The following is a 15,601-nucleotide window of genomic DNA, read 5'->3' on the forward strand; positions in this document are numbered from 1 at the left end:
GTGGAAAGGACTTTGGTATTGTCTAGCATGTGTACAAATCCAGAATTAGAAAAATAATGGACTGATGTTACTTGTAGTCAACAATTGTAACTGAGAGACTGCATTATATTTGCCCAAGTTTCGTTTAAATATATATTTTTCGTGCTTTTGGGGACGGCACAGTGGTAGCACTGCTGCCTTGTAGTAAGCAGACCAGGGATTTGTATGTTCTCCCTATGACTGTGTGGGTTTCCTCTGAGTTTTCCGGTTTCCACCCACAGTCCAAACACATGCAAGTTAAGTGGATTGGCGATACTAAGTTGGCTCTAGTGTGTGGATGGTATGTGTGCTCACCCTGTGATGAACTGGTACCCTGCCCAAGGTTTGTTCCTGCCTTGCTCTCTATGCTAACTGGGATAGGCTCAATAACCCCCAGTGACCCTGCTCAGGACAAAGCGGTTTAGAAAAAGACCAACTGATTGCATGTGCTTTTGATATATTTGTAACTGACACAATTTTAGCATTTGTAGACTTGTATTAAGCATGGTGTCTTGTCCGCACTGCTGTAAATGCGTGTTTCTGTCACGTGTTTCTGTTATGGTGTATTACTAAAAGAATCGAAACAGCAGATACATTTTATTTTGGTATTAATGAATGGAGCAGTTCAATTCATTGGCCATGTACACAAATCAAACAGCAACTTTGTTTGAAGATTGTCTCTATTTTTACTTGATACAATTGATGTCAACAAACTTCCATCCCTTTATCAGGACTCTGTTGGACATGTTATTAAAACATAACCAATTTCACCATCTACAAGTTAAACAATTAAACTTACACTTCTATAATGGAATAAAAGTGGCAATAATGAAAACCTGTGTGTGTGTTTTGCTTTTTTTTTTTTTTTTCATTAATAAAATGATATGAATGATACAGGCAAGCAAAAGCTGAAATTTTCCTATCTTGAACACAAACCTTTCCCATAAATGACTTTCCATAAATGACTGGTTTACATTTTGAGATATGTTAATAAGGTACAATAACACTGAACAATTTTCATGTGTGAATTTTACTCATACTTTTGTGTGTTTGTTTTGAGTACAGGTAGTCCCCAGGTTACGGACATCTGACCTACGACATACAAATGGGGCCGCAGCTGAGACGCATGCGCCTCAGTAACTGCCGCTCCGCCATCTTCGGCCTGCGGACACTGCAAGTGGTGGCTGGATGGAGGCTGGAGGGAGGCGATTTCGCTGCTCGCACATTGTAGTGTCCCTCGGGTGGCTCCCAGCGGCAAGCAGTTTCACTGCCCGCCCACCACACACGGCTGCCCCGTTTGTTCAAGGTGCATGGCTGGTAATGCTGCAAGTGGTGATCTGGTTGTGGCTGAATGAGGCGGCGGGGGGTAGCATTGTAGTGTGCCTCAGATGGCTGCGTGTTGAATGGGAGCAGTGGTGTTGTGTACGCTGCAGGCAACATACTGTAGTGGAGGTGACTGTGAGGTGGCCTGGTGATGAACCACCCCTTGCTGCCCCCATTCATTCTCAATAGCAAGCCTGCTTGTACTGTTACGCACATAGCACGAAGTTGTCTTCTTGTCAGTACAGGGTGGTCCAGATCTAATTATGCAGATCCAGATCGTCTGGATGATGTTGATTTATGCAGGGACGATTCCAGTTCGGCACGAAGACAATTCTTCATGTCGTCAGTTCGCACACTTCTCGATGGTCCGGAATTTTTCGGGTGATTTTCTATGTAATAAACTGAATAAGTTACGTCGTAATGAAAATTGCATAATTAGATCTGGACCACCCTATACATCAGACGTGTTGACGACTGGTGCCTTCCTGCTATGATAGCTGTACAGAAGAGCTCATCTTAACCTTTTGTCTTAACCCTTCAACAATGTCTCTGAAACACAAATCTGATGCAAGTGCTGGTGATATAGTAAAGAAGAGAAAAACCATCACCATTGAAAATAAAATAGAAATAATAAAAAGGTCAGAAAGAGGTGAAACTCCATCATTCATTGGCAGAGCACTTGGTTACAGTCGGTCAACAACAGCATTTGTTAAAATAATGTACCTGTTCCGACTTACATAAAAATTCAACTTAAGTACAAACCTACAGTCCCTATCTTGTACGTATCCCGGGGACTGCCTGTACTTTTTTTATTTAGTTTTCCAGGTACAATAACACTGAACAATTTTCATGTGTGGATTTTACTCATACTTTTGCCTGTTTGTTTGAGTACTTTTTTTTATTCAGTTTTCCAAAGCAATATATCTACTTGTAGTCACTCATCTGTGCAATACCAACTTTTAATCAGTACTGGTGATTTTGTAGGAAAGCTAAATACCATTATGTATCAACTTAGTACCGAATTATCAGTTCTTGTGACATTCCAACTTGTGCTCATGACTTATTTTTAAAAAGTTATTTATTACTGCTCAATGTTTTGGGAGAACTAGAAGAGGTTAACAAGAATAATATGTTGTTTTAGTTTTTGACCACAAGCACTGCAATGAAATTTCTATAGCCATTTAAAATGCTATCAGTCTTTGGATGCTGAGAGCTTATCTCTACACGAAGCACTTTAAGACTCCCTAGGCAATCTGCTTTTTTGCAATTGTTTTTAAGGCATCTGTAGGTTTCTGACAGAAAAGGAACTGCACTTTTATTATACTTCTAATCATAGCAATAAACATAGTACTACGCTCATGAGCTCTGCATTCATTTCCTCTTGCCTTGTAACTTGTACTTTCTTTTGTGAAAAGTTAAAATATATTATATCAGCAGCACAAGAGAACTGGTTTTGTAACATTATTTGCATATTTATAAATTTAAAATGAGGCAATGATTTAATCTGTTGCATTTTTCAGCTATGTTTGGGTTACTATACATCACGTCTTCTTGTTTTCTGTGAATAAGAAATCCTGTTTTACTCTGGTCTTCCAGCAAACAGCTGGCTCCAATAGTGCAGAAGGAGTTGCATTCTCTTAAGTAAACATTAGTGCTAAGAGTCCTGTGCATTTAAACAAAAGTCAGCTTATTAATTTCACCAAAATGATTTCCATTGGGTAAATCCTCTTTCACATTCGCAACAGGGAATACAGGTAAACTTCCGTTACAACGAACTGCCAGGGACCTAAAAAATATTTTGTTGTAATGAAAATTCCATAGTAATGAGATTCTGTATTTGTCACTATAGTGCTTTCTTTAACTTGCATCCAGGCGTTGGCAATCATTTCAATAGCTTCATTCACATTAATTTTAATCTCCTCCTGTCTACAAGTTATGCTGACGAGAATTTTTCTCAGCATTTCCTTGCGATAATACACTTTCAAGGTGTGAATAATGCCCAAATCCAATGGCTGAAGCACTGCCGTGCAATTGAGAGGGAGGAATTCAACGCGAACATTATCTAAATGTAGAAGCATGTTGTGGGCAGCACAGTTATCAATCAGAAGCCGAATCATCCTTTTCTTCTTCATATTGTGAGGTTTCTGAACTTTTTTGGGATCCCCGCCCAACCCACCCAATGAGGCGACACACCGAAGTGCGTCCCGAAACGTGATTGCCGCGTCTGTGCCAGGGCCGGGCAACAGCAGGCTCACAGCGCTGCGGTGAAGCGCCACAGAAGTAAATCCTAAAATATCGGGGTTGCACTATAAGTCCCTGTCTTGCACCCCAAAACACAAGGCTGAGTCTCAGTACTTTAGCAAAACCAGCTTTATTCAGCTTGAACCAGGAACAGCACTTTATTGTAGCGGGATCTGCCACTCTCCTACAAACAGATACAGCAGTCAGACAGGGTTGTAGCTAGGTTAGTGGTCAAGTACAGGTAATACTGTTCCCTGCATTTACAATGTCTCTTGCATCACCCATCGAGATCTCTTCTGTTTGCTTCGGTGAAGAGCTGCCCTGGCAATGGATAAACAGTCTTCCACAGACGCGGTGATCACACTTCGGGATGCTCTGCAGCGTGTCATCCAGTTGGGAGAGGTCTCAAGAGAGTTTAGAAACCTCACATTTTCTTGAATGAGTGCCGCATTAATAGTAATCTTTCTTGAATAAGCATCACTGTATCACATAAAAACTGCTTTTTTTGACATCTTCAAATTCAGCAGTTTGCATACGTTTGCAACCCAAGATTTTTCGTTTTTTTTTGCTCGGTCTTTCAAGAAAGATGACAGTGTTGATGGCGAAATTCCAAATTCACTGGCAATGTCTTTCTTATTTTTTGCAGCAATCGAGAGCTGCAAAAATTAGATTTTTTTTTCTAATATGAACTGTTATTGTTTTTTCGTGTCTGCAGTTTCTATAGGAGGGTGACGAGTTAAATTCCAGTGGATGTTTTTCAGATGTTGACAAGCAATAAGCAAAAGGTATCACTGAAAACCACAGAAAAGAAAATCAGCAAAAAAAAAAACAGTACAAAGAAAGTTCGAGGAAAGAAAAAAAATTAGTGTTTCTGTTTGGGGATCGTTGTGCACAACTGAGTTGCGACCACAGAACTAACTGCTCTGTGGATGATTCATTCAGGCATTTCAAGGTCTTTTGTGCACTTCGTTGTAATGAAAGTATCTGCTGAATGTATTTCTTAGTAACGAGACTCGTGTCATATGGGGCAACTGTGGGGACCATAAAAATACTTCATTATAATGAAAATTTCACTGTAAAGATATTCGTTGCAATGGAATTTTACCTGTATTTACAGGACAGGAATTAACTCTTCAACAAGGTCACTTCCTTTTGCTTCATGGAAAGTTGCATTTTATTCTGTATATTTTAAAGTATTAAAAAATTTGTTGACAACACTTGGATCACACCATCTAGTACAAAAGATATCAGCACCAATGTCATGACAGAAGAGTGAAGTAGAATACAACCAATACAGACATTTTTGAATTGCTGATAATCAATAGTGTCTAATTTGCATTCAAAATGAAAAAGTGAAAAAATAGTGGCACATGGTATGTTTTGAAATGTACTTCAAGGGAATCAAGTACTGGTATGTCTGAACAAACCCTACTTGCAGTTTGTGTTCTCATTAATATTTTGCCCATTTGCTTCCATCTAGACAATGTGTCCTCCAAACCACTGGGCTACGTAACTGCAGCCATGATTATTGAGAGGCTTTGGGTGGTTGGGGGTAGAGGTAGTGGGATAAGGCCACAAGGCTACGATACACAATCAACAACCTGTGGGATGGCATATAGCAGCAAATGCCACGAAATCACCATCACCTGATTGACTACTGAGGAACAGGGCTCCTTCTGAAGTGAGATGGATGCAGTGCAGGCTGAATGAAATGGTAAAACCTTTGCTGCAATTTAAAAGTGCTGTGTGGTCCTGACCAAAAAAAGAGGATGGCACAATGGGAAATTGAGAAGGGTCCAGGTGCAGAGTTGCACAGCTCCACAATTTATCTAGTGTAACTGGGCATATGTTTAACAAAACTGATGTATAATGTAAAGTGACACCATCATCAGCGGAGCTGACATCTGGAGGTCTGCAGCTAGACTCTATTAGGAAAACTTCACACCAGGTGTCTCATTTATAAAACTTTCCTTAGATTTTTGGAATCTACAGGAAATCTGAAATACTTCTGATCCCAAGACCATCAAATCAGGGATACTCAACCTGTATTTACAAACAAGAAGTAGCACAGCGTCTTATGAGGAATCAAATTAAATGCCAGCCAATATAGTAAAACAAAAAAAGAAATCCGGTAATATAAACTGTAAGTATGTCTTTAGGATACGCAATAAAAGAAAGTGGAATTACTAGAACGGTCTACTTACTGCTTTTTGTTGCTCTTTGAAATCATTCCATAGTTTTTCAAGCTCAGGAGGAACTGATGCTCCTGACAACTCAAGAGCTTTAATAATATCACCAGAATATCTTGCTTGTTCTTCAGTAATGAAAGTATAGGCAAAACCCTGAGAAGCAAGAATAAAAAAAAAAAGTAAAGGTAAAAGAGAAACAACTGACCTGTAAAGTTATAAAATTTAAAACGCTAAATAGGGTAAGAACACTTACTTTATTGCCTGCTCTACCAGTACGTCCAGCTCTGTGAACATAATCTTCATAGTGATTAGGGCAGCTGTAGTTCACCACCAAGTTTAACATTTTGACATCCAAACCTCGGGCTGCCACTGAAGTTGCTACAAGAAGCCTGCATGCTCCACTTTTAAAGTCATTGACAATACTGTCTCTGTCATACTGGTCAATTCCTAAAAACAGTGATGTTAAATTATTACTTATTACTTAGATTCATTTATAAAGACAAACACCACTTCTACAGTAACTTTTTGAAACATTATCCCAGGAAAAGAAAACAAAAGTTGAATATTAGTGTTGATTGGTGAAATTCAGTGAGTGTTTTTTAGAGTGAATATGCTGGGTTTGCCAGTGAGCTTGTTCATCAAATATTTTCCTGAAAATTCACTGAGGCCGGCTTAGACGACAACTTTTTTTTTCCAGGGCCCCATGATGTTTTGCAATGCCAGAATGAAATTACAGAGCTGTAGCAGTCATGCACAGAACTTTCACACGTGTGATGCTACTTATGCGCTACTGCAGCCATATTTGTATCCCACATGCTTTAAAAAAAAATAAATAAATAATTGCAGTATTTTTTATTTGAGAGGTATATTAGCTGACCATAATGAGAATGAATACTGCCCCGAATATATAACACTAATCTTGTCACACCATGTGGCTAATTTATGCCAGCTGAATACATAGGCAATTAGCCACATAGCTGGTGATGCCTTAAAACCTTGACGGAGCGTCCCACCCCCTTATCCCCCAACCCCCCCAAGTCATTAAACACCTGAGCCCTTACGAAACAATAAAAAAAAAAGATTACTATTTACAAGGCATTTCCATCTTCTTGATGGAAGAAAAAAGTGCAAAGCACCTGTACAGATTGACTGGAAGCAAAAAAGATATGTCAGCTGTGTGGATACTGCTGCGCTACAGTCATATGCCAGCTGAAGTGCAACTTAAAATAATGCTGCATGGCATAGTCAGTCAGTGCCCTGAAGACGGGACCACTGTAAGCAAGTTATTGCTAGTTTGTGGCCATTTTTTCCATTTTGTTTTTTGGCTATCGTTCTAACGTTATCTTTTGACTTCAATGCATTTTGCCATGTCCAGTGAAGTTCCCAAACATTTTCAAGATTTTGTCGAACTCACGACTCTTCAACATGTACCTTTAAGATGAAGGAAGTGATATATTTGTTGGTACCCCTTGTTGGTGCAATCCGTTGTCCTGGCTCTGCAGTCCTTGTTTAAAGTCTTTCAGGTCCTGCAGGAGTCGAAGGAGGGGCTTAAGAAAGCTTGGCGGCCCGTGCGGAGCCCTGGTCGAATGGCTTCGGACACGTGGGGCGTCACCCTCCAGCCTGCAGGACGCAGCGCCGCAGGTAGGTGAAGCCTGGGCCGGAGAGGAAAGAGGGCGGTGCGCAGCGGCAGCAGTGATGATTAGTACTGCCTGCCAGGTCGCTCCGCCCACTACACAAGACGTTGCTGTAATGACAGACGGCGTGGCAGAAGAGTGTGTGGGGAGGCAGCTGGTGAATACCAGTTGCCAAACGACTCTGCCCCAACTGCCCGCGCCTGTCTTACGGCCGTCTAAAGGGGTGCAGACAGCACAGGGTCTCCCTTCTTCCCATAAGAGGACCCAGACTGTCAGTACACCCCAGAGAAAGAGGGGGACCTGAACAAAGAGGTCGGGATCTCCCAACAAGGTGCAGCGTAAGCCCGTTGGTTTGACGGTGCGGGAGGGCTATGCTGCAGAGGGGTGGTACCGTCGCAAGCCCTCCTCTGAGCGGGCTAGGGGGCAGGAGTTTCCTGCCTGCTTCCACTCCAGCAAGGGTCGAACTGGAGGGGGTCGGTTGTGCTATAACTGCGGCCGCGGTGGCCACGTCTGGAGGTGTTGTCCAGGGAGGACGTCCGAGTGGCAGGGACGTCGGGGCAGCATCCCCAGACCTGTTGCTTATATCTTCACAGGGCGCAGCCGCGGAGCCAAGGATGCCGACTCCCTGTCCTGGAGAGGACCGGCCCTCACGGGGTAGGCCGATGAGCCCCAGAAGCCTCATCTGAGGGAGGGGCAATGTGAAGGACAGCCGGGTCCCATGCCCGGCAGGGACGCCCCTGCTGCATCTGTTCCGGGGGAGCAGCCATGGTCACCTCAATACCTCCCCCGGGACGCTTGGTGGCAGCCTCCCTGGCAGCCAATGATTCCCCAACCTGGCGCATGGCTCCAAACAAGCGATTCCTGTAGACTTCTACACCTGCACCTGAATGGGCCAAAAGGTAGTTTGGCCCACTGTTCCTGAGCAAACTGTTTCAGCTATGTCAGGTTTGAAGGGTACTTTATTCACACTGCACATTTCAGTTCTTTCTATAGACGGTGGACAGGATTCAAATCAGGTGTAAAAAGAAGGCCATTCCAGATTAGTCCAATGTTTTGTTCTTAGCCATTCTTGGGTGCTTTTAGCTGTGTGTTTTGGGTAATTATGCTGTTGTAGGATCCATGACCTGCACCTGAGACAGAACTTTCTGACATTGGACAGTACGTTTCACTCCAGTGTCTTCAGATTTCATTGTTCCCTACACACACTCAAAGCATCCTGTGCCAGATGCACTAAAACAACCTGAAAAATAACAGCCTCCTCCAAGTTTCACAGTAGGTATGGTGTTCTTTTCTTTGAAAGCTTAATTTTTTTTTGTCTCAACTGTCCAAAAGACATTCTCCCAGAAGCAGTTTAGCAAACTCCAGTCTGGCTTTTTCATGATTTTCTTTCAACACTGTAGAGTCCTGGGTCTTCTTCCATTGAGCCCAATGTTAATGAAAAAAGTGACGGATGGTGTGATCAGACATGGATGGACAGTTCAGCCTTTAATTTTTTGGAAGTTGTCTACCATTCTCACTATCCTTCTGCCCATTCTGGGGTTGATTTTCACCTTGTGACCATGTTGAGGGACATTGGATAAAGTCCAATGGACCTTAAACTTCTTAATATTTGCAACTGTTGTCACAGGTACATCAAGCTAATTGTAGAATGTCGTATTGCCTTTGTCTTTAACATACTTATCTATAATTTTCTTTCTGATCTCCTCAGATAACACTCTGGTTTGTTTTCTCTGGTACATATTCAGTGTGGGGACACACAATACCACCAGACAGCACAGCGACTACTTTCTTTCATTTAAATATGCCGAATGACTGACTGCATGATTGGAGACATGTGTGACACTAATAATTATATATATATATATATTATATATATATATATATATATATATATATATATACACACAAGGGAGCTTTGCCCCCTGCTTGGTTTGCTTGCCAACACCATCCCCCAACCACTACGCACCGTTGTGAAGAGCAGGGCTATATGCATCCCAAGAAGACGCAGCCACTCCTCCAAAACCCCCTTTAAACTGTGATACAATGGGAAACAAGTAGTTTTTTTTTTTTTAACTACTCTAAGCTGGATTAGCTGCTGGCTTGCTGCTGCTGCCATGTGATCTGAAATTTGTTCGTATACCCCATCCCCGCCATTGTGAAGAGGGGGGCTGAACACACACCAAGGAGATGTGATCGCTCCTCCGAAACCCCTTTTATGCGGTGATACATTGGGAAACAAGTAACATTTGTTTTTTTTGGTTTTTTTTACCTCCTCTTTGCTCGATAAGCTGCTGGCTTGCTGCTGCCGTGCCACGTGATCTGCATTTCGTGCGGCGCTTCAAACATTTAAAAGCCTGTACAGCACCTGAATATTCAATCTCTTTTTGCTCTTCCGTTATTTCACCGAGTAAAATTTTCAGTCTGTTTGCGCTAATGTGATCTTTACTCTTATTTTTTTGAGACTTTCAAATTTTCCTACTTCCATTACCTCTAACCTTCTCTGCATGTGTATCACGGGACTTGCTTCTAAAGGTTATAAGTATGATGCAACTTGTCTTTCTTCAAAAGATCTCGTCTCATCACAAGATTTTTTTTTTTTTTATAATAGAGAGATGTACATAGATACACACACACACAGGTACTGTGTCAAAGTTTTAGGCAGGTTTGAAAAAAATGCTGAAATGTAAGAGTGCTTTCACAAATATACATTTTTAAAATATATTTATTGATTTTAATTAGATACAGATAACATTCCACACAGTCAAGTCAAAATCTACAAATCAGAAATATAAATTCTAATTGTTTATTTTTATCAATTTACAAAATGCAAAGTAAGCCAACAGAAGAAACATATAAATACAATCAATACTTGGTGTGACTACTCTTTGCCTTCAAACCAGCATAAATTGTTACAGGTACACTTGCATAAAGCCAGGGATTTTGCAGGATTATAGTCAGGTGTATAATTAACCAGTTATACAAAACAGGTGCTAATAATCATCATCTATCCTCTTTAATAAAATCCCTGTGTGCGTCCATGTGTCCATGTGTGTGTGTTTTCTGGTGAAGTGCGCATGCGCGGGGCACGGTGCGACGCGGAGACCAGCTTCCCCAAAGAGGTGGGATTAGTGTTTGTTGTTCACTCTGAGGATGTCAGATTTGGGATTAACAAACTTGGCCCGGTAAAGTGTAAAGTGTTTTCCTAAATATACGAATTTTCATGATATTACAATAGGATGACTTTTAAAAGTAGATTTATTTTGGCGCACATAAAATCCATTGCTGGGGAGACGCCATACATACAATAATCAGCTGCATGCCAGCACTGATTAAAATACTTGCCGGAGAGATGTATTACTGTGTGAGAAAATTAAAGGCACATAATACAGTGACGCATATTACAGCCACATACAAGCCAGTATTACTGTAACAGAAAATAGATGGTCCTTTGCCATTTAATATAGACTGTTCCTACTAATGTTTATGCACTACTATTCTAGCGCCCGTTATTGTAACGGGCTTAATGTCTAGTTTTCATATAAAGGTTGAAACACAATGATTAACTGAAACAGAAACAGCTTTGTAGGAAGCTTAAAACTGGGTGAGGAAGAGCCAAATTCTGCTACAAAGGTGAGGTTATGGAAGACAGTTTCATGTCACAGGTCATAGGAGCACAGCAGCAAGACACAAGGTAGTTATACATCAGCAAGGTCTCTTCCCAGGAAGAGATTTCAAAGCAGAATGGGGTTTCAAGATGTTCTGTTCAAGCTCTTTTGAAGAAGCAGAAATAATGATGGCATATTGGCACATGAAACGTACCTCAAACAACCTGACTTACCCACAGAGTCAGTTATACAAATGATAAAATTCACTCTGACAAATAATTTATTCTCTTTCGGACAAGATTTCTATTTGCAACAAATGGGGACTGCAATGGGCTTTTGGTTTGCACCTCATGATGCAAACCTATTTATGGCAAAACTGGAGGAAGATTTTATATGAATTTGCGTCTTAAAACCAATGTTGTATCTCAGTTACATAGATGACATCTTCATAATCTGGACTGCCAGTGAGAAGGCCCTCCTCCCTTTTCAAAATGAATATAATTCTTTTCACCCCAACATAAAGCTGAAGCTGAATTACTCAAAAACAGAAGTCAGCTTCCTTGACACCACCGTTCAACTGAAAGACAACACCCTTGTAATTTCTGTTTTTCACAAACCAACAGACAGATGGACCTACCTGAGAAGTGACAGCTTCCACCCCAAGCATATAAGGCGCTCCACTATTTTCAGCCAAGCAATATGATACATTATGATTTGCTCAGACCCAACAGACCGGGATAAACAACTGCAGGAGCTCAGACAAAATTTCATCAGACAAAGTTATACCCCCAAAACAACAGACACTCAAATAAGAAGAGCTAATGCCATACCCAGAGACAACCTTCTGGAATATAAAAACAAAGACAGCAAGAACCGCATCCCCCTTGTTGTCACCTACAACCCACATACTGAAGCACTTTGAACAATTATAAAAGAACTTCAGCCAATGCTAAACAATGACCAAACACTGAAAAAATGTATTTCCTGAACCTCCCCTCCTGGCATACAGACAACCACCAAACCTGCAGCAACTAATTGTCCAAAGCTCCCTAAGTGAACCAACAGAAAATGGCACATCTCCCTGCCTACAGAAAAGACGTAAAACGTGTGCTCACATTTATAAAACAGACCGTATAATTATACCACACTACCAACTAGAACATCGCATAAAGGGATCATTTTCCTGCAGATCATCTAATGTGGTCTACCTAATTCTCTGCATGAAATGTCTGGACACTGCACTTTATGTGGGAGAAACTGGACAAACACTCCGCCAAAGAATGAATTTACACAGGTTCCACATTAAATGTGGCAACACAGATAAGGGACATTGAAGTCACAGTGTTTATGGGCAACTTCAGAACACAGCAAGAGAAAAAAGAATGGGAAGTCAAACTCATGCTAAAATTTAACACATTACAACATGGTTTGAATAGAGACAAGAGTTTTATGGCCAGATATGAGGATTGTTTGCATCTCTCAGACTGACACAGACAACATGACTACAGATCCACATTGTACGGAAAAACTCATCAGAAATTTCAAAAGAATTTGTTGGATAATTATCTTATACAAAGATCTTGACCATACATTGTTCTCTTGTTAAATGAATCTTAGCCTGAAGAAGTCTATTAAATTTTACATTTAAGATGTCTCACTTAAAGATTTACCAATGTTGTTATTTGTCCTAGTGTGTATATAAACACAGGGAACTCCAATTTCTATATTACATCTTGCCTGAAGAAGGGGCCTGAGTTACCTTGAAAGCTTGCATATAGCAATCTTTTTAGTTAGCCAATAAAAGGTGCCATTTTGCTTGACTTCTTACTACATTCATAATGGCTAAAACGGTACAACACTCTAGTACTGAAGAAGCAGAAAGAAATAGGCAACGTTGAGGACCGTAGATACAGTGGTCAGCGAAGGAAACAGTGCGGCAGATGAAAGTCACATCATGGCTTACTGCCCTTTGAAATCGGAAGATGTCCAGCAAAGCCATTCTTCATGGAAGAATTGTGGCCAAAAAGCCATACCTCCAATGTGGAAACAAGGCCAAGCGATTGAACCATGCATGAAAACGTAAGAACTGGAGTGCACAAAAATGGCAGCTGGTGTTCTGGGCTAATGAGACAAAATTTGAAATATTTGGCTTTAACAGAAGGCACCTTGTTTCCCCGAAGGGCTGGAGAGCGGTACAATAATGAGTGTCTTCAGGCAACAGTGAAGCATAGTGGAGGTTCCTTGCAAGTTTGTGGCTGCATTTCTACAAATGCAGTTGGGGATTTAGTCAGGATTACTGGTGTTCCCAATAATGAGAAATACAAGCAGATACAGTGCATCTGGAAAATATTCACAGCGCATCACTTTTTCCACATTTTGTTATGTTAAAGCCTTATTCCAAAATGGATTAAATTAATTTTTTCCTCAGAATTCTACACACAACACCCCATAATGGCAACATGAAAAAAGTTTACTTGAGATTTTTGCAAATTAGTTAAAAATAAAAAAATTGAGAAAGCACATGTACATAAGTATTCACAGCCTTTGCCATGAAGCTCAAAATTGAGCTCAGGTGCATAATGTTTCCCCTGATCATCCTTGAGATGTTTCTGCAGCTTAATTGGAGTCCACCTGTGGTAAATTCAGTTGATTGGACATGATTTGGAAAGGCACACACCTGTCTATATAAGGTCCCACAGTTGACAGTTCATGTCAGAGCACAAACCAAGCATGAAGTCAAAGGAATTGTCTGTAGACCTCCGAGACAGGATTGTCTCGAGGGACAAATCTGGGGAAGGTTACAGAAAAATTTCTGCTGCTTTGAAGGTCCCAATGAGCACAGTGGCCTCCATCATCCATAAGTGGAAGAAGTTCGAAACCACCAGGACTCTTCCTAGAGCTGGCCGGCCATCTAAACTGAGCGATCGGGGGAGAAGGGCCTTAGTCAGGGAGGTGACCAAGAAGCCGATGGTCACTCTGTCAGAGCTCCAGAGGTCCTCTGTGGAGAGAGGAGAACCTTCCAGAAGGACAACCATCTCTGCAGCAATCCACCAATCAGGCCTGTATGGTAGAGTGGCCAGACGGAAGCCACTCCTTAGTAAAAGGCACATGGCAGCCCGCCTGGAGTATTTGCCAAAAGGCACCTTAAGGACTCTCAGACCATGAGAAAGAAAAGATTGAACTCTTTGGTGTGAATGCCAGGCGTCATGTTTGGAGGAAACCAGGCACCGCTCATCACCAGGACAATACCATCCCTACAGTGAAGCATGGTGGTGGCAGCATCATGCTGTGGGGATGTTTTTCAGCGGCAGGAACTGGGACACTAGTCAGGATAAAGGGAAAGATGGCTGCAGCAATGAACAGAGACATCCTGGATGAAAACCTGCTCCAGAGCGCTCTTGACCTCAGACTGGGGCGACGGTTCATCTTTCAGCAGGACAACGACCCTAAGCACACAGCCAAGATATCTAAGGAGTGGCTTCAGGACAACTCTGTGAATGTCCTTGAGTGGCCCAGCCAGAGCCCAGACTTGAATCCGATTGAACATCTCTGAAGAGATCTGAAAATGGCTGTGCACTGACGCTTCCCATCCAACCTGATGGAGGTTGAGAGGTGCTGCAAAGAGGAATGGGCGAAACTGGCCAAGGATAGGTGTGCCAAGCTTGTGGCATCATATTCAAAAAGACTTGAGGCTGTAATTGCTGCCAAAGGTGCATCAACAAAGTATTGAGCAAAGGCTGTGAATACTTATGTACATGTGATTTCTCAGTTTTTTTATTTTTAATAAATTTGCAAAAACCTCAAGTAAACTTTTTTTCACATTGTCATTATGGGGTGTTGTGTGTAGAATTCTGAGGAAAAAAATGAATTTAATCCATTTTGGAATAAGGCTGTAACATAACAAAATGTGGAAAAAGTGATGTGCTGTGAATACTTTCTGGATGCACTGTACTTATCCATCATGCAGTACCATCTAGAAGGTGTCTGATTGGCCCCAAATGTATTCTGCAGCAGGACAACAACCCCAAACATGCAGCCAATGTCATTAAGAACCATCTTCAGAGTAATGAACAAGGAGTCCTGGAAGTGATGGTATGGCCCACACAAACCCCTCATCTCACCATCATAAGAGTGTGTCTGGGATTACATGAAGAGAGGTAGGGTTTGAGGCAGCCTACATCCACAGAAGATCTGTGGTCAGTTCTTCAAGATGTTTGGAAGAACCCACCTGCTGAATTCCTTCATAAACTGTCTGCAAGAGTACCTAGAAGAACTGATGCTGTTTTGAAGGCAAAAGGTGGTCACACCAAATATTGATGATTTAGATTTCTCTTCTGTTCATTCACTTTGCATTGTTAGTTGATAAAACAACTATTAACACTTATACTTGTGTAAGCATTCTTAGTTTATTACATTTTTTCACACCTGCCTAAAACATTTGCACAGTACTCTATATATAACTTCTATAAAAAGACAATTTCCCCCCTGGGGCCATATAAAATTCAATAAAGGGATAACACATAAAAATGGGACTTATTTACATGTGCATATCATATATGCATCAGTGTTGACCATGGCAAAAAACACATAT

The 15,601-nt window shown here is 41.3% G+C and overlaps 1 protein-coding gene across 1 annotated transcript in view; it reads right to left on the minus strand.

The window, feature by feature from the left end:
- The window catches only part of ddx46 (DEAD (Asp-Glu-Ala-Asp) box polypeptide 46), a 155,973-nt gene that overhangs the window by 29,738 nt on the left and 110,634 nt on the right, over positions 1-15,601 (minus strand). The window contains exons 16-17 of the mRNA XM_028813700.2: positions 6,025-6,218; positions 5,787-5,924 (exon numbers count right to left, since the gene is read on the minus strand). Coding sequence (XP_028669533.2) covers positions 5,787-5,924; positions 6,025-6,218 — 332 coding nt within the window. The remainder of the gene's footprint in view (positions 1-5,786; positions 5,925-6,024; positions 6,219-15,601) is intronic.

Source organism: Erpetoichthys calabaricus, chromosome 11 (assembly GCF_900747795.2).
Source record: "Erpetoichthys calabaricus chromosome 11, fErpCal1.3, whole genome shotgun sequence".
NCBI classification, from domain to species: Eukaryota; Metazoa; Chordata; class Cladistia; order Polypteriformes; family Polypteridae; genus Erpetoichthys; species Erpetoichthys calabaricus.